Source organism: Phyllobates terribilis, unplaced genomic scaffold (assembly GCF_046119375.1).
Source record: "Phyllobates terribilis strain yellow unplaced genomic scaffold, ASM4611937v1 Scaffold_11__3_contigs__length_659146591, whole genome shotgun sequence".
Lineage (NCBI taxonomy): Eukaryota > Metazoa > Chordata > Amphibia > Anura > Dendrobatidae > Phyllobates > Phyllobates terribilis.
The window spans coordinates 619,014,717-619,033,701 of record NW_027362771.1 but is presented as its reverse complement, the minus strand read 5'-3'; the positions used below and the strand labels follow the sequence as shown (position 1 = coordinate 619,033,701).

The 18,985-nt window shown below is 51.6% G+C and overlaps 1 protein-coding gene across 2 annotated transcripts in view; it reads left to right on the top strand.

Moving 5' to 3' along the window:
• LOC141165424 (uncharacterized) overlaps positions 1 to 18,985 on the top strand; it is an 85,000-nt gene that overhangs the window by 10,249 nt on the left and 55,766 nt on the right. For both annotated transcript variants that reach the window (XM_073651027.1, XM_073651026.1), the window contains exons 2-3: positions 14,195 to 14,629; positions 15,703 to 16,029. In XM_073651027.1, the coding sequence (XP_073507128.1) occupies positions 14,195 to 14,629; positions 15,703 to 16,029 (762 nt within the window). The remainder of the gene's footprint in view (positions 1 to 14,194; positions 14,630 to 15,702; positions 16,030 to 18,985) is intronic.

Here is an 18,985-nt window from a genome sequence, read left to right as displayed (position 1 = left end):
CAGGCAAGCAGGCAGGTAGCGGAGAAGCGCTCCCAGGTGAGCGGGCAAGAGTCTGGAATAGCTGGTGGTCACAGCACGTGACAGCGGAGCCTCCGGGCAGGCAAGCAGGCAGGTAGCGGAGAAGCGCTCCCAGGTGAGCCGGCAAGAGTCTGGAATAGCTGGTGGTCACAGCACGTGACAGCTGAGCCTCCGGGCAGGCAAGCAGGCAGGTAGCGGAGAAGCACTCCCAGGTGAGCGGGCAAGCTGGTCCATAGACAGACTGACCGGAGTTGTAAGGCAGACCGTCGGACCTCAGGCAAGCAGGCAGGTAGCTGATGTGCGCTCCCAGGTGAGCGGGCAAGTTGGTCCTTAGACAGACTGAACGGAGTTGTAAGGCAGACCGTCGGACCTCAGGCAGGCAGGCAGGTAACAGGAAATCAGGCAGGATTAGGACAGCAAGCTGGCAGGAATCTGGCAGGTAACTGGCAGGTAACTGGCAACGGGACCTGAGGGCTGAAGCAGAGTAGAACGGTGCAACAACATTGCTCGGGCACCTCCATTTTGGAGGAGGTGCCTTATATATGGTAAAGTCCTCCGGCCATTGGCCGGGGACTCCTTAGGACGGCGCGCGCGGCCCCTTTAAGAGGGAGGGAGGGCGCGCGTACGCGCCCTAAGCACAGTGGCCGGGAAGGAGCGCGCGCTGCCAGCAGAGCGGGAGAGGGACGCCGGGCACGGAGCAGAGCGGTGAGGGGAACAGCGTCCCTGCCTAGCAGAGGGCAGGGACGCCGGCACTACAAAAGTGCTTGTCATGTAAGGTTTAACTATCTCTTAAAATAAAGGGTTATATATTTAAAGATGCATGAACCGGTCATTGGCCAGTATCGGTGTGTGAGTACAGAGATGTAGAACAAGTAAGTGCATGGACTAGGAGGGCAGCAAATAAAAGAAATGACCCTATTCCAAAGAGAAGTGTAGAAAGTAGGAATTAGAGAAGAGTCAAGTTGGTGACTAATTAAGAAAGGCAAGTCTTAAAATATGTATTTTATGGATAAATCAAAGCTGCTGATTGAGAATTTTTTATTGTCTCAGGTACTGCATTCCATAGAAGTGCAGCATGAGAAAGATCTTGGAGATTTGAGTGAAACTTAGGATTATGGGTGAAGTTAGTTTTAGACCATTAGTAGAATGGAGAACATGGGCAGTGTGGTAGATGGAGATGATGTTGGTTCAGCACTGTGAAGAGTAAGGGTAGGGTGGTAGGGTGTGGAGAGTAAGGGTAGGGTGGTAGGCTATATAGAGTAAGGGTAGGGTGGTAGACTAGAGAGTAAGGGTAGGGTGGAAGACTAGTGACTAAGAGTAGGGTGGTAAACTGTAGAGATTAAGGGTAGGGTGGTAGGTTGTGGAAAGTAAGGGCAGGGTGGTAGGTTGTAGAGAGTAAGGGTAGGGTGGTATGTTGTAGAGAGTAAGGGTGGGGTGGTAGACTAAAGAGTAAGGGTAGGATGGTAGACTGTAGTGAGAAAGGGTAGGGTGACAGATTATAGCCTAAGGGTAGGGTGGTAGACTAGAGAGTAAGGGTAGGGTGGTAGACTAGAGAGTAAGGGTAGGGTGGTAGACTGTAGAGAGTAAGGGTAGGGTGGTAGGTTGTAGAGAGTAAGGGTAGGGTGACAGACTATAGAGTAAGGGTAGGGTGGTAGGCTATAGAGAGTAAGGGTAGGGTGGTAGGCTATAGAGTAAGGATAGGGTGGTAGACTAGCGAGTAAGGGTAGGGTGGTAGGCTATAGAGAGTAAGGGTAGGGTGGTAGGCTATAGAGACTAAGGGTAGGGTGAAAACTGGGGTAAGAAAAGAGTTTTGTGGCTGAGACTTATAAATATATATTATAGTCTAAAGAATATAAGCAATGAGTGCAATGACTGGCACTGAGAGGAAGCAACAGTATAGCAGCTGGACAGAAACCAGACAGAAAAATTAGGTCCAGAAAATGAGACTGAGAGGTAGTTGTAGGAAGAGAACCGAGAGAGAGTGAGATCAGTTACCTTAAAGTGAATCTGTCATCGGGGCTTTGCTACTTAATCTTACAACAGCATAATATAGAGGTAGAGAGTCTGATTCTAGTGATGTATCACTTACGCGGCTGCTTGGTAGAGGTTTTTATAAAATCCCTGTATCAGCAGGAGATGATCACTAGAGGACTACTTGGCCTCCTACCAGATCATTTATATATATAATCTTCTAATTCTGTATGTCTGTAACGGAAATCCCGTGTCGCTGATTGGTCGCGCCAGCCGCCTGCGACCAATCAGCAACAGTCGCAGTCGGGCCGTGAATTGGAGCGGGATTTGAACCACGCTTCACTGATTGGTCGCGCCCGGCCAGCCACGACCAATCAGCGATATTGGCGCAGTTACTTTAAATTAACCCCCCAATGTATCCCTCCGGGGCCCCTAATGAATTTCGTAAGTACCTCATGTTGCCAATACTGCCTGTGCACGGCGCTATTGCTGACCGCGCACAGGCAGCACGTGACCCCCGGATGCAGCCGGCTCTTGCTTCCGCTTATGTCCGACTATTTGCGGCTGCAGCCAGGGGTCTCCTGTTCCTCATTCCACAGTGAGTGATGGGTTGTGGGCAGGGTTATCCCCCATCGCGTCACACCCGGCATCCACCGCGCGCTCTCTCAATGAATGGGCGCGTGGTGGATGCACGTGTGATGCGATGGGGATAACCCTGCCCACAACCCATAACTCACCGTGGAACACGGAACAGGAGACCTCTGGCTGCAGCCGCAAATAGTCATGACGTAAGCAGAAGCAAGAGCCGGCTGCAGCCGGGGGTCAAGTGCAGCCTGTGCGCGGTCAGTGATAGCGCCACGCACAGGCAGTATTGGCAACATGAGGTAGTTACGAAATTCATTAGGGGCCTCGGGGGGATACATTGGGGGGTTAATTTAAAGTAGTGGACAACACCTCTAAACCCCGCTTCGCAGATTGGTCGCGCCCGGTCGGCCACGACCAATAAGAGATATTGGCGTGGAATTTAACCCCCAGTCACAGTGCGACGTAGTTCACTCACGTTTACTGAACAAGTTCTGTCAGTCACAGTGCACTCAACAGATATTCCTTTACTGTATGCTATCACTGTTTATGTGACGCGCCCCCTGGGACATATTCCTTTTAAGGGGAATACCCGGCACCGGATCAGATGGGGGGTTGTAGTCTCCGAGCGGCTGTGACCCGGCCCGTGCCCAGGGCGTCAAACTCAGTGTTATGTGGCAGTCCTACAGATGTTATTAAGAGTTCTTTTTGTGTCGACTACGCCACCCGTTGTGATGCGGTCACTGTGGCCGCCGCTGCAGCAGGGTCCGCTGAGGCTGATGGTGGGTGCGCAGCTTGGTGGGATAACCCCCAACGGGAGGGGTATAGCCTCAGGGGGGACAGGTGCAGAGGATGGGGGTTGTGGTGGTGCAGTGCAGACGGCAATGAAGACAGAGTCGGGTTGTGCAGTTAAGGGTGTTTACTTACTGCAGATGTTGTACTGGTCACTCCAGCTTCGAGTGACCACCCGAGCCGTGCTGCGTCCACCAGGTCCTGGATCCAGCCAACCCCCAAACAAGTCCTGAGCGTGGCCCTGAGCTCTCCTTCTGTCCCGTTCTCTGGCCGTCCCCACCAGTGATCCACCTAGGTCCAGCTCCCTCGGGCCTTCTGTTGGGACACCCTTGGCCTTGGGTTCCCTGACCCTTCATGTGGTGTGCCTTCGGGGTGGATGTGATGGGTGGCCATGGCAGATGCTGCCCACGGCCTCCGGTCTCTGGCTAGGGTGTGTTTTCTGCCCCCCGCCAGTTTGGGATCCGGTACCCTGTGCCGACTCTTCACCCGGGGATTTAATTTGGGTTCTTGGAGTCCTCTTTTCTGTTTCCCCCTCTGGGTCTCTCTTCTCCTCTCTCACTCTGGGTCTCTCTTCTCCTCTGCTCGCTGACTTGTTCTCTGCATCTGACCCTGATCTTAGTTGGTGCCCACCTTATATACACCCTCTATGTGTGAGCTCAGGTGACCAGCACCCAATGAGCTCCTATCACTACCCAGACTGCACCCCCTATCTGCCCCTACACTACATGGGATGTTCCAACCCCCTCCCACTCCAGCCAAGGACAGACTCGGTCGTACCTGCACATTTCTAAGTGGGAGTACCGTTGGTCTGCCCTCCGGAAATGGGATGTGTGTAGTGCATGCAGCCTACCGAGCTCAGGTCCACTCTCCATCCTTACCCGGGAGTGGAATATCACACCTCTGGGTTGAGGTGCAATACCCCTGTAGCAGCCGAATCCTCAGGGTGCTACATTCCCCCCTGGTAAATCACAGCACGTCCTCGGGCTGTAAAGACAAAAACACCAAAACATACAATTTTTTTTTTATAAACATATAAAACATATTAAACATTATATAAATAACATATCTTAGCAGATAAAACTTTCTCGTCGTCTCAGGCTCCTCCTCCGGTCACTGTGCAACGTGTGACCGGGTAAAGTGCGACAGTTCTCTGGAACACGTGACTTTCCTATAAAACCAGTAGGGGGCGCTTTAGGAAGCGCAACTATATACAGGGGAAGTTGGCCGCTCTCAGTCCTCGGCCAGGTAAAGGGAAGGGAATGGCTGCTCACAGTCCTCAGCCTGTGGGATTAAGGGTAAACGGGTGTACAGTTCACTCAGCTGGTCCCAACGGGGACTATATATATGTAGCAACAGTTTCTTTGGTACCCGGTCGGGTAACTATTTACATCTACTGCTCTGACGCACTCAACGGCGTCTTCCTCCTGCTCTTTGCATGTAGCTGGTTGTAACTTCAGACCCGTCCGGGTCCTCTTGCTCCTCCTCCTCGCACCGCAACTCCTCCTCCGTCAGGCGGTGTACGTGGAGGGCGTAGGGTCCTTTGGCACACTTGTGCCGGGTAAAGGTGACCTCGTCCCCGATGTAAAGGTCACGACCTCTGTGCCCCTCCGGCAGATGGGACTCCACGTCTCTGCGCGTGACAAAGACGTCGCCGGGGGTGTTGTTGTCTCTGATGAAGCCCCACCCATGCTGCAGGTTAAACTTTATTACAGTCCCGGTGGTACGGGGACTGTGCGCTGCACGGGGGTCCCTCCTGGTTCGGCTCTTCTGCTCGGCGCTCCTTTTTTGGGCCTGTTGTTCCCGGACCCGCCTCTCTCTCCGCTCCCTCGCAAACTCTTCGAGCTGCTGTCGGCAACACTCAGCACGCTCCGCTGCAGCTGCCCTGGTTTCCTGAGTGAACCCCATTAGGTCTTCTCCGGTGGGGTCCCACTCAAATTGGGCCTCTTCAAGCGGGGGCGAGATCCTTATCACGGGCTTCGGAGCCGGAATCAGGGGTGCACACATGGCCCCAACTCTCCTCTGGTGCTCCAGTTCATAATATTTCTGGGGCCAGATGAAAGGCTGCCCATCCGGCCACGTGTGCTGGGCAAACAAGTCCTCTCCCAGACGCGGCACCCTTGGTTTTACGGGTGCGGGCGCGGTGGTGGTGGCGCCCGGGTTGCCCAGGCCATGCGGCCAGGCCTGGGGCACCTGGAAGGTGAAGGGCACCGTTAGGACGGCGGCGCCCTGGGCTACCTGGCCTTGCGGCCAGGCCGGAGGCTCCGCGGAGGTAGGGGGCGCTGTTGGTGATGCGACGCCCGGAAATTCTAGGCCCTGCGACCAGGCTGGTGGTATTTCCTGCTTTGTCACGCTCCGGGTCGAGGCGCGTGACGTCACAGGGGTCGCTGCGGCGGCTTCCGGTCGAGGCCTAGTCCATAGCGGTGACATGGCGGCTACGGGCACAGCAGGGGGACTTTCGGGCTCTGCAACGGGGAGCTGGGGCAGGTGGGCGGTTTCCCGGCTTGGGGTATAGGCGTCCCCTTTACCTGCCTCCTTGCGTCCGGCTCCCTTCTCGGCGCCGTCTCCGGCCTTTGGTACTCCCGCGCCATCCTCAGAGGCGGTCTGTTTCCTCTTCCAGGGTAGCGTGCTCCGTTGACTGGTCTCAGCTTGCTGGGCCATCTCCCGGCTCCATTCCGCCAATATCTCGCGCTGTACCCGGGCCATCCTCCGTGCGAGGCCCTCCAGGGCAGTCTGTGCACACTCCCGGTCTCGGGGGAGCTGTGCAAGGACCTCCACTAGGCCTAGTGGGGTCGTGGTGTCTAGCAGGCTCCTGACCAACGGGTCGGTGCTGCTCTGCTCTTCTTCCAGCAGGCTCCTGGCCAGCGGGCCGGTGCTGCTCTGCTCTCCTTCCTCGGTCTCTAGCAGACTCCTGGCCAGCGGGCCGGTGCTGTTCTGCTTTCTCTCCATCTCCGGGTAAGCTCCTCCGCTACTCCTCTCCGGGCTTCTTGCCTCCGGGTGCGCTCGCTCCAGACTGCTCGTTAGACTTCTTGTCTCCGGGTGCGCTCGCTCCAGACTGCTCCAGGCGGCACCCATCTTCGTTCTTTTCTTTCGTCTCCTCCCACTTCGAGGGCGGTCCCGGGGCAACTCGGTGACTGTCAGCTCCAGGGGTAGTTCTTTCACGCTGACAGACACCTCCAGCATCACAGTCTCTGTTGGTGGGGGCGGTTTCCACTTTTGGCGCCATTTTCTGTCCTGGCCCACGATGGGAGGCGGCCTCTTGCCCTCCTTTGGCACGCCCATAATGGCGTCCGCTGCTCTTCCAAGGCGGGAAATCTTCGGATTTGGCGGGAAGCGTCGCCCAGTGGCGGGAAACTCTGCAGATGGCGGGAACAAGCTGGAAATGGCGGACAATCGGCGGGAAACGACCTGTGATGGGGTCCGATGGCGTGGACCCTCCGGAACCGGCAGGAGACTTCTTTTTGAGGTAAACTTGCACTTTTCTTCAGGCACGCAGTACCCGGGTGTTGCGGGCACGTAATCCTGCCGACTACGCCAAAGTTGACGCGCCCCCTGGGACATATTCCTTTTAAGGGGAATACCCGGCACCGGATCAGATGGGGGGTTGTAGTCTCCGAGCGGCTGTGACCCGGCCCGTGCCCAGGGCGTCAAACTCAGTGTTATGTGGCAGTCCTACAGATGTTATTAAGAGTTCTTTTTGTGTCGACTACGCCACCCGTTGTGATGCGGTCACTGTGGCCGCCGCTGCAGCAGGGTCCGCTGAGGCTGATGGTGGGTGCGCAGCTTGGTGGGATAACCCCCAACGGGAGGGGTATAGCCTCAGGGGGGACAGGTGCAGAGGATGGGGGTTGTGGTGGTGCAGTGCAGACGGCAATGAAGACAGAGTCGGGTTGTGCAGTTAAGGGTGTTTACTTACTGCAGATGTTGTACTGGTCACTCCAGCTTCGAGTGACCACCCGAGCCGTGCTGCGTCCACCAGGTCCTGGATCCAGCCAACCCCCAAACAAGTCCGGAGCGTGGCCCTGAGCTCTCCTTCTGTCCCGTTCTCTGGCCGTCCCCACCAGTGATCCACCTAGGTCCAGCTCCCTCGGGCCTTCTGTTGGGACACCCTTGGCCTTGGGTTCCCTGACCCTTCATGTGGTGTGCCTTCGGGGTGGATGTGATGGGTGGCCGTGGCAGATGCTGCCCACGGCCTCCGGTCTCTGGCTAGGGTGTGTTTTCTGCCCCCCGCCAGTTTGGGATCCGGTACCCTGTGCCGACTCTTCACCCGGGGATTTAATTTGGGTTCTTGGAGTCCTCTTTTCTGTTTCCCCCTCTGGGTCTCTCTTCTCCTCTCTCACTCTGGGTCTCTCTTCTCCTCTGCTCGCTGACTTGTTCTCTGCATCTGACCCTGATCTTAGTTGGTGCCCACCTTATATACACCCTCTATGTGTGAGCTCAGGTGACCAGCACCCAATGAGCTCCTATCACTACCCAGACTGCACCCCCTATCTGCCCCTACACTACATGGGATGTTCCAACCCCCTCCCACTCCAGCCAAGGACAGACTCGGTCGTACCTGCACATTTCTAAGTGGGAGTACCGTTGGTCTGCCCTCCGGAAATGGGATGTGTGTAGTGCATGCAGCCTACCGAGCTCAGGTCCACTCTCCATCCTTACCCGGGAGTGGAATATCACACCTCTGGGTTGAGGTGCAATACCCCTGTAGCAGCCGAATCCTCAGGGTGCTACATTCCCCCCTGGTAAATCACAGCACGTCCTCGGGCTGTAAAGACAAAAACACCAAAACATACAATTTTTTTTTTATAAACATATAAAACATATTAAACATTATATAAATAACATATCTTAGCAGATAAAACTTTCTCGTCGTCTCAGGCTCCTCCTCCGGTCACTGTGCAACGTGTGACCGGGTAAAGTGCGACAGTTCTCTGGAACACGTGACTTTCCTATAAAACCAGTAGGGGGCGCTTTAGGAAGCGCAACTATATACAGGGGAAGTTGGCCGCTCTCAGTCCTCGGCCAGGTAAAGGGAAGGGAATGGCTGCTCACAGTCCTCAGCCTGTGGGATTAAGGGTAAACGGGTGTACAGTTCACTCAGCTGGTCCCAACGGGGACTATATATATGTAGCAACAGTTTCTTTGGTACCCGGTCGGGTAACTATTTACATCTACTGCTCTGACGCACTCAACGGCGTCTTCCTCCTGCTCTTTGCATGTAGCTGGTTGTAACTTCAGACCCGTCCGGGTCCTCTTGCTCCTCCTCCTCGCACCGCAACTCCTCCTCCGTCAGGCGGTGTACGTGGAGGGCGTAGGGTCCTTTGGCACACTTGTGCCGGGTAAAGGTGACCTCGTCCCCGATGTAAAGGTCACGACCTCTGTGCCCCTCCGGCAGATGGGACTCCACGTCTCTGCGCGTGACAAAGACGTCGCCGGGGGTGTTGTTGTCTCTGATGAAGCCCCACCCATGCTGCAGGTTAAACTTTATTACAGTCCCGGTGGTACGGGGACTGTGCGCTGCACGGGGGTCCCTCCTGGTTCGGCTCTTCTGCTCGGCGCTCCTTTTTTGGGCCTGTTGTTCCCGGACCCGCCTCTCTCTCCGCTCCCTCGCAAACTCTTCGAGCTGCTGTCGGCAACACTCAGCACGCTCCGCTGCAGCTGCCCTGGTTTCCTGAGTGAACCCCATTAGGTCTTCTCCGGTGGGGTCCCACTCAAATTGGACCTCTTCAAGCGGGGGCGAGATCCTTATCACGGGCTTCGGAGCCGGAATCAGGGGTGCACACATGGCCCCAACTCTCCTCTGGTGCTCCAGTTCATAATATTTCTGGGGCCAGATGAAAGGCTGCCCATCCGGCCACGTGTGCTGGGCAAACAAGTCCTCTCCCAGACGCGGCACCCTTGGTTTTACGGGTGCGGGCGCGGTGGTGGTGGCGCCCGGGTTGCCCAGGCCATGCGGCCAGGCCTGGGGCACCTGGAAGGTGAAGGGCACCGTTAGGACGGCGGCGCCCTGGGCTACCTGGCCTTGCGGCCAGGCCGGAGGCTCCGCGGAGGTAGGGGGCGCTGTTGGTGATGCGACGCCCGGAAATTCTAGGCCCTGCGACCAGGCTGGTGGTATTTCCTGCTTTGTCACGCTCCGGGTCGAGGCGCGTGACGTCACAGGGGTCGCTGCGGCGGCTTCCGGTCGAGGCCTAGTCCATAGCGGTGACATAGCGGCTACGGGCACAGCAGGGGGACTTTCGGGCTCTGCAACGGGGAGCTGGGGCAGGTGGGCGGTTTCCCGGCTTGGGGTATAGGCGTCCCCTTTACCTGCCTCCTTGCGTCCGGCTCCCTTCTCGGCGCCGTCTCCGGCCTTTGGTACTCCCGCGCCATCCTCAGAGGCGGTCTGTTTCCTCTTCCAGGGTAGCGTGCTCCGTTGACTGGTCTCAGCTTGCTGGGCCATCTCCCGGCTCCATTCCGCCAATATCTCGCGCTGTACCCGGGCCATCCTCCGTGCGAGGCCCTCCAGGGCAGTCTGTGCACACTCCCGGTCTCGGGGGAGCTGTGCAAGGACCTCCACTAGGCCTAGTGGGGTCGTGGTGTCTAGCAGGCTCCTGACCAACGGGTCGGTGCTGCTCTGCTCTTCTTCCAGCAGGCTCCTGGCCAGCGGGCCGGTGCTGCTCTGCTCTCCTTCCTCGGTCTCTAGCAGACTCCTGGCCAGCGGGCCGGTGCTGTTCTGCTTTCTCTCCATCTCCGGGTAAGCTCCTCCGCTACTCCTCTCCGGGCTTCTTGCCTCCGGGTGCGCTCGCTCCAGACTGCTCGTTAGACTTCTTGTCTCCGGGTGCGCTCGCTCCAGACTGCTCCAGGCGGCACCCATCTTCGTTCTTTTCTTTCGTCTCCTCCCACTTCGAGGGCGGTCCCGGGGCAACTCGGTGACTGTCAGCTCCAGGGGTAGTTCTTTCACGCTGACAGACACCTCCAGCATCACAGTCTCTGTTGGTGGGGGCGGTTTCCACTTTTGGCGCCATTTTCTGTCCTGGCCCACGATGGGAGGCGGCCTCTTGCCCTCCTTTGGCACGCCCATAATGGCGTCCGCTGCTCTTCCAAGGCGGGAAATCTTCGGATTTGGCGGGAAGCGTCGCCCAGTGGCGGGAAACTCTGCAGATGGCGGGAACAAGCTGGAAATGGCGGACAATCGGCGGGAAACGACCTGTGATGGGGTCCGATGGCGTGGACCCTCCGGAACCGGCAGGAGACTTCTTTTTGAGGTAAACTTGCACTTTTCTTCAGGCACGCAGTACCCGGGTGTTGCGGGCACGTAATCCTGCCGACTACGCCAAAGTTGACGCGCCCCCTGGGACATATTCCTTTTAAGGGGAATACCCGGCACCGGATCAGATGGGGGGTTGTAGTCTCCGAGCGGCTGTGACCCGGCCCGTGCCCAGGGCGTCAAACTCAGTGTTATGTGGCAGTCCTACAGATGTTATTAAGAGTTCTTTTTGTGTCGACTACGCCACCCGTTGTGATGCGGTCACTGTGGCCGCCGCTGCAGCAGGGTCCGCTGAGGCTGATGGTGGGTGCGCAGCTTGGTGGGATAACCCCCAACGGGAGGGGTATAGCCTCAGGGGGGACAGGTGCAGAGGATGGGGGTTGTGGTGGTGCAGTGCAGACGGCAATGAAGACAGAGTCGGGTTGTGCAGTTAAGGGTGTTTACTTACTGCAGATGTTGTACTGGTCACTCCAGCTTCGAGTGACCACCCGAGCCGTGCTGCGTCCACCAGGTCCTGGATCCAGCCAACCCCCAAACAAGTCCGGAGCGTGGCCCTGAGCTCTCCTTCTGTCCCGTTCTCTGGCCGTCCCCACCAGTGATCCACCTAGGTCCAGCTCCCTCGGGCCTTCTGTTGGGACACCCTTGGCCTTGGGTTCCCTGACCCTTCATGTGGTGTGCCTTCGGGGTGGATGTGATGGGTGGCCGTGGCAGATGCTGCCCACGGCCTCCGGTCTCTGGCTAGGGTGTGTTTTCTGCCCCCCGCCAGTTTGGGATCCGGTACCCTGTGCCGACTCTTCACCCGGGGATTTAATTTGGGTTCTTGGAGTCCTCTTTTCTGTTTCCCCCTCTGGGTCTCTCTTCTCCTCTCTCACTCTGGGTCTCTCTTCTCCTCTGCTCGCTGACTTGTTCTCTGCATCTGACCCTGATCTTAGTTGGTGCCCACCTTATATACACCCTCTATGTGTGAGCTCAGGTGACCAGCACCCAATGAGCTCCTATCACTACCCAGACTGCACCCCCTATCTGCCCCTACACTACATGGGATGTTCCAACCCCCTCCCACTCCAGCCAAGGACAGACTCGGTCGTACCTGCACATTTCTAAGTGGGAGTACCGTTGGTCTGCCCTCCGGAAATGGGATGTGTGTAGTGCATGCAGCCTACCGAGCTCAGGTCCACTCTCCATCCTTACCCGGGAGTGGAATATCACACCTCTGGGTTGAGGTGCAATACCCCTGTAGCAGCCGAATCCTCAGGGTGCTACATATGCTTCCTGTCTTCCAATGGGTCATAAGCGAAAATACACCAATGAGGGTGACAGAATAAACTACATACATATTCTAGAATACCCGATGAGTTAGAATCGGGCCACCATCTAGTATATAATAAAGGAAGAAAAAAGTTTTTATCCAGCTCACTCACTGGTTGTGAATATTCCTCCTATACTGCACAGACTTGAGGCTTGTGTCGGCAGCAAGGAGCATAGAAGCAAAAAGGTAAAGTGCATCCAGCACAATATCCGGGGATTTTTTTTTATATATTAAAAACAATATTTTATTGAAAAAATATATAAAAAATTCACGGTCTAAGAGCTGTAAGGCGGCGGTGCCGCTCAGAGCCTGACAGGTCCAGAGGCTTCCCAGGTGTGGGTTCAGCCACCCTCAATCCTGCTGAGCTTTCCTGCTGTGCTCCTAGCAGGTTCCAACCTATAACAACAGTAATCCTTAGTGCAGGGGTTTTAAAGGACCTTTGGCAAGAGCCACTGGAAAACCTGGGCTGGAGGGAGGAGGCCGCCCTGCTGCCTCCTGTGACCTCCTCCCAGAAATGAAGGCCCTGCCGGGTTTTACTTAATCTGCCTTAGCCAGGTAGTCTGACCAGGTCATTACTCACCTTCATTCCTGCATTGCAGCCGCTGCTGTGCCTGTGACTGCAATGCACTCCAATGGATTTAATAGGTCTCTGTACACATTCTGGGGGAGATATAACGTCCCTCGTATACGATCCCGGTCACTGCCTCACAGCGCTTATCAGAGGCATGTACCACTGACGCGTGTTCTTATTCATAGTGTGGCATCGCATAAGAACACAGTTTGAAACGCGTCAGTTGTACATGCCTCTGATAAGCGCTTATTTTAGACCATGAATTTTCGATTTATTTTTTCAATAAAATGTTATTTTTAATATGTAAAAAAAAAAAAATCCCCTGATTTTGTGCTGGATGCACTTTACCTTTTTGCTTCTTCACCTGCTACCATGTAGTCCAACTGAGACAGAAACCAGACCTCCAGACATTCAGAACGATCAGAACTCAGCTGTTCCTAAAGCCGCTATAAATCTTGCAATTCAATTAGCGTGGTATACAGGCATCTTCTCTTTAAAGCAATACTTTTTTTTTATCATTTATCACATAATCTACATGGCGTTTGTATAAAGCCAATTACTCTTCCACCATATTCACCCCCTTCTCTCAGCGGAGCCGACAATATGAAGAACAGAGATGCTGGTTGACCCTGAAGGAATCCGCACCTGTGGAGACTTTTCGGAGATCCTCCCCTTTTACAAGCACCGTGCTGCCAGTTATAATTTGACCTGTTTCGGTGTGACTGGCATTGCTATTATCCCAGTTGCCAGTCCTGAGTTTGGACCTCGGCTTGCTTTTTGATTATTCTCATTCTTTGTGATTTTGTCCCTACACCTACCTCCTGATTCTGACCCATCTGTCAGACTATTCTTTTGCCTTTGGTTCACTCCTCCAGATCCCATGGAAGCAAATCAATGTACCCCAATTTAATTCCAGATCCCTGGAATCTGTTAGACGGAGTGGCTTGCGCCAAGTCTTTCTGCGGTTGCCTTTTTGAGCCTTCGGCCTCTGACAGATGTTACACACATTGGTGATTTTTTATTTTAAGTGCAGTAAGATAAAGGAACTCTCTGCCACATAATGTTGTAATGGTTAATTCACTAGAAAAGTCCAAGGAGGGCCTGGATAAATTTTTTGAAAAACATAGAATTACAGTTTATGGGCAATAAATTCTGCGATGGGTCTTTGATCCAGGGAACTTGTCTGATTGCCGTATGTTGAGTCAGGAAGGAATTTTCCCCTAATATGGGGCAATTAGCATCTGCCTCGTGGAGTTTTTGCCTTCCTTTGGATCAACATGACAAGGTCTAAGTGAAACTCATTGGTCGTAGTCTTACCTTCAACTTTAAAACTATGAAACTTTCTCTATGCTCTATTAGGCATCGGACAATCTATGAGGAACTTCTCACATTACTGAAGACTTGATCCATCTATATAATTCAGGGTCAGTAATCTTTTTCAAATGGCTGATCCTTAAAAACACATTATATTCTGCTTTATAAAAGATACCCAGTATCTGTACACAATGTGGAGTCAAACTGGAATCATCCAATTTGGTCATGGGTTTACCATTCTTGATGCACATTCAATTTTTTAGGTGCCTTCTAATGAACATTACTAATGAGATCATCTCTGTGGTTGGAATTAGAACATCATGTACCTTACTTTGTTCTTTTATACCTTTATGTCCTTTTTTATTCTAATTTATTTTTATTATTATATCTAAAGGTCTTTCCCAATCGTCTTTGGCACAATACTGCGTAGAACAGCCCAACAGAAAAGAGTCATTCATTGGCGAGTCCATCGCAATTCCTTTCAGCTTCACCTATCTGGAGTCAGAAAACCTCAATGCAGTGAGTTTAGCAGTGAAAGCAGCTCAGATTGGATATTGTGGAAGTGACGATGATATAATCTACAACTCTTCTATAAGCATTACATCTCCTCAATATACAATCTACAACTCTTCTATAAATATCAAGTCTCCCCAATATACAGGAAGACTTGCTGTCCTCTATAACCTTGAAGCAAGAACATCACTTCTGACCATAAAGGACTTAAGGAGTCAGGATCAGCAGATTTACTGCTGTCGTCTCAGAATCCATTTCTCCAATGGCAGCTCTATTCCATGGCAACATCCAGTTGGCACCAGAGTAGTAGTGAGAGGTAAGATATGACATTAAACATTTTGTTCTTTTGTCCATTTATTTTTTTTTCAAATAGACATTTTCTGATGAAAGACCACAGGGAATGAGATGTTGAAAATAAAATGGAGAAGACTTTATGCTTATAATGTCTAGGTGACTGGGTCAGAGCATGTACACATCTGCATGCTGTAAATATTAATATACATATTTTGGTACATATCTGAAAACACATTTACAAAAATCATTCGGAATTTTTTGGAATTCATTTCTGCACGTAAAAAAGCAAAATGGCAGCTGCTGGCCACCATTTTTCTGAACCATGAAGTGTAATAAAAAGGTAAAAATGTATATATATATATATATATATATATATATATATATATATATATATATATATATATATTCACTGCTAGCTAGAGATGAGCGAACCCGAACTTAAAAATTCAGGATTCTTCTGGGGCTAATCTCTGAACACCGACTTCGCCCGGAAGTTCGTTTTAATGTTCGGAGTTCCAAGGGAAGTCCAGGAGCGAGAGAGAGACAGAATTTTCCTTCTCCAACATTCGGGTTCCCATTGCTTTCAATGGGGTTCAGGTCCCGGTTCAAGTTCAGGTACAGTTCTGGTACCCGAACCGAACTTTGGACTAAAGTTTGGGTTGGGTAGCAGAACCCAAACGTCCCTCGGTCCGCTCATACCTACAGTGTTCATCTCTGTGGCTCCACTGCTCTTCACGCTCACACATTTGGTCCTCATCACATCTTTTAATCTCCCCTGCTGGCATTAAAATTATGATATTATGACCTTACGCACTAGCACTGCACTCTACTAGGTCTCATCAGAGCTAGAAGTCCCGGCTCAGTGTGAGAGGCCTTGGAATTTCAGTGTGAATGGTGGGATTAAAAGTTTTGATCCATGAAGCCCACTCCTCCCAACTAACTGGACTGCTAATGTGTTCATGTCAAAATCTGCAAGACACCTTGAGAGGTCTTATGGAGTCAACGCCTTGATGGTTTAGAGTTCATTTGGTAGTAGGTAACGTCTTTCATGCTTTGTCCCCCTTCATACTGTACATCTTTTCTTTTATTGGTCAGGAGAAGATGAGATGATTCTGGAGGAGGAGAATCTCATCCTTGCTCTTACTGGAGACATTGTGACCATCATCGCTCGATTCACCTTTAAGAACCGGACCATGATTGCAAATCTAACTAAATGTGATGTATTCAGGAGCACAAATGATAATGATTTTGGAAATCAGTTATATCCCATCACATGTACCCAGAGGACCAATGAAAACATTGTATTCTTCAAAATCAATAGCACTGATGACTCCCACAATGGCTTCTACTACTATGAGGTTTCTGCAGGAGGATATAGCTATACCGGACATAAAAATCTTAGAAGTCAACTTCTCGTTCTGAGTAAGTCCATATAGAAATATCAGTGATTTTTTTACACTGGTCTCTCTGTCTTGAGATAATGTTTTTACTTGCAATACTACAATCAACCACAGGGTGGGGCTGTTAAAGATCAGCCACAATAAGTATAAAGCACTGACAGTGGGAGCGACTCTCTGTCTATACCATGTATACTGTAACAGATTCTTCCTGTACTACGTGTTCAGTATCATCCCCTACCTGTCCCATTCCATGCCTGTACTACAAGCTCTGTACTGTCCTCTACCTGTACCACTCTCTGCCTGTACTACATGTTCTGTACTGTCCTTCACCTGTACCACTCTCTGCCTGTACTACATGTTCTGCACTGTCCTCTACCTGTACCACTGTCTTCCTTTACTACATGTTCTGTACTGTCCTCTACCTGTACCATTCTCTAGCTATACTACATGTTCTGTACCATTCTCTACCTGTACTACATATTCTGTACTGTCCTCTACCTGTACTATATGTTATGTACTGTCATCTACATGTACTATATGTTCTGTACTGTTATCTACCTGTACCATTCTCTACCTGTACTACATGTTCTGTACCATTCTCTGCCTGTACTACATGTTCTGTACTGTCCTCTACCTTTACTACATGTTATGTACTGTCATCTACCTGTACTATATGTTCTGTACTGTCCTCTACCTGTACCATTCTCTGCCTGTATTACATGTTCTGTACTGTTCTCTACCAGCCTCACTGTCTACTAATAATGCTTGAACTGAATGGCTCTCTACCTGTACATCACGCATTCAACCCCTCTCCACCTTCACTCCATGTATTGTAGCAAAACAAACACAATTGTAATGTACTTTCATATACAAAAAAAATCCATCAAGCTCCTTTCATTGTTTCTTCTTTCTTAATTAAGCAGGAAATAGCAACACGTGAATGCTACCTATTTTCTACCCTATGGGATGACACCCATTTCCAATGAGCTAAGAAAAAACAGCTGCACTCTGAAGTCCCATAATAATAATATGCAAACATTGAACATATGAAATTGGAGCTGCATTAATGTCTATTGGGCACCAATGCTATAAATAATCGGACTCCTTCATCAGCGTCTTCATTCCTTCAAATAATCGTACATCGTACACTTGTACAAGCGGCTTCTATGCGTTTCTATGTGCGGATGGTACCCAGTTCTGGAGGAGAGGAGACTCTCATCCAGACCTGGGTACCATTGTACCTGTGAAAAAAGAATAAAATAACAAATAAAGTTTATACTCACCTTTTCAAAGGCTTCTCTCTGAATGCCGGCATCGCTTGAGGACCTGCGGTGACGTCACAGTCATGTGACCGCAGGCCCTTCACCGCTCTTTCTCGCGATATGCCGGCATCCAGGAAGCAGAGAGGAACGAGCGCTGCAGCCACACCGGGGCCTCGGGGGCGAGTATAGCTTTATTTGTTTTAATTTTTACGGTTCACACTGTATAAATCCATGCTGTTTGCATGGATTTATACAGTGTGACCTAGTTGTCAAGCACTTTCCAAGTGATGCTATCGCCTGGAAAGCGCTTGTCAATCCGCATGCGGAAACGCATGTGAACCCGCATGTGGATCCGCATGTATTCTGCAGGAAAAACGCATGAACAATCTGCATGCACAATCTGCATGCGTTTTTTCTGCCAGGGAGATGCAGAAATGCTGCAGAAATTTTCTGCTTCATTTCTGCATCGTGGGCACATAGCCTAAAGTTTTTAATAACTGAAAGCCTTAAAGATGTATAGGACTGTGTGGCTGCCTTTGGTGGGAGGAATAAGGTCAGTATTATCTCTTGGGAGGAGTTGGGGTCTCACACACACAAGTCTGCTGTGATGAGTGACTGGAGCTGACTAAAGGCCCCATCACACATAACGAGATCGCTACCGAGATCATTATTACGTCACGGTTTTGGGATCGCTGGAGAGTCGTTTCGTGATCGTTGGGGAGCTGTCAAACATGCAGAACTTCCCAACGATTTTGGCCACCCCAGGGATCTAACTAACGATCTCGGCGATCGTTGGGACGCTTTCACACAGCAGCTATTTCAACGATCCACACCTTGATAGGGACTGTACTGTGTCACAAAGGCATGCATAAAATTACTTTTCCGCGCCCCCTCATCTCCGATTGGTGGACGCTACTGCATAAAATATACACATTTTTGTGTGCCTTTTTTTTATGTATCCCCACCACACCATTTATTTCAGTGGGTGAAAATGCTGTAAAAACACTGAAAGAATTGCCATGGCCCAGATTAGAAACTGCTTCATATCTGCATATCATGCTTCAGTTGGGAGACCTGCGGCTAGTCCATGCATTGTGATCCATGATCGGACTGAGATCTTTGGATGTCTTCACTGACCCTTAAAGTCCAATTTATGCACGCCTACGTGTCTCAGTTCTAAATCGCTAACGAGGTCGTTGATAAGGTGTCAAATACAGCGATGCACACTGCCCAGCGGGAGCGCAACGACCCAGGAATGGTCCAGGAAGCTTTGAAATGATCAGCGATCTCACAGCAGGGGCCTGATCGTTGCTACCTGTCAGACATAACGAGATCACAAGCAAAATCGCTATTGCGACACAAAAACCATGACGTATCAACGAGCTCGCTAGCGATCTCGTTATGTGTGATGGAGCCTTATGGAGTGGGAGATATATGAGGCGTGGGTAGAAAGCAGGACTGCGAGGACAAGACTGGAGAAGAACGTCATGGAGCCTAGAAGGAGGGAAAAGACTGCAAGGAACGTAATCAAAAGCCCAACCCTTTATATCCTTTTAAAGAGGAGCATTGCCACCTTAAATGTGTCCTCACCCTGACATGCTTAACATGTCACTCTCCGCAAGGAGAAATGTTACCCCTTAGATACTGGTCTGACACTTCTCACCCAGCCAAACCAGAACTCACACTTTGCACTGACGAGGGGAAGAACCCCCGAAA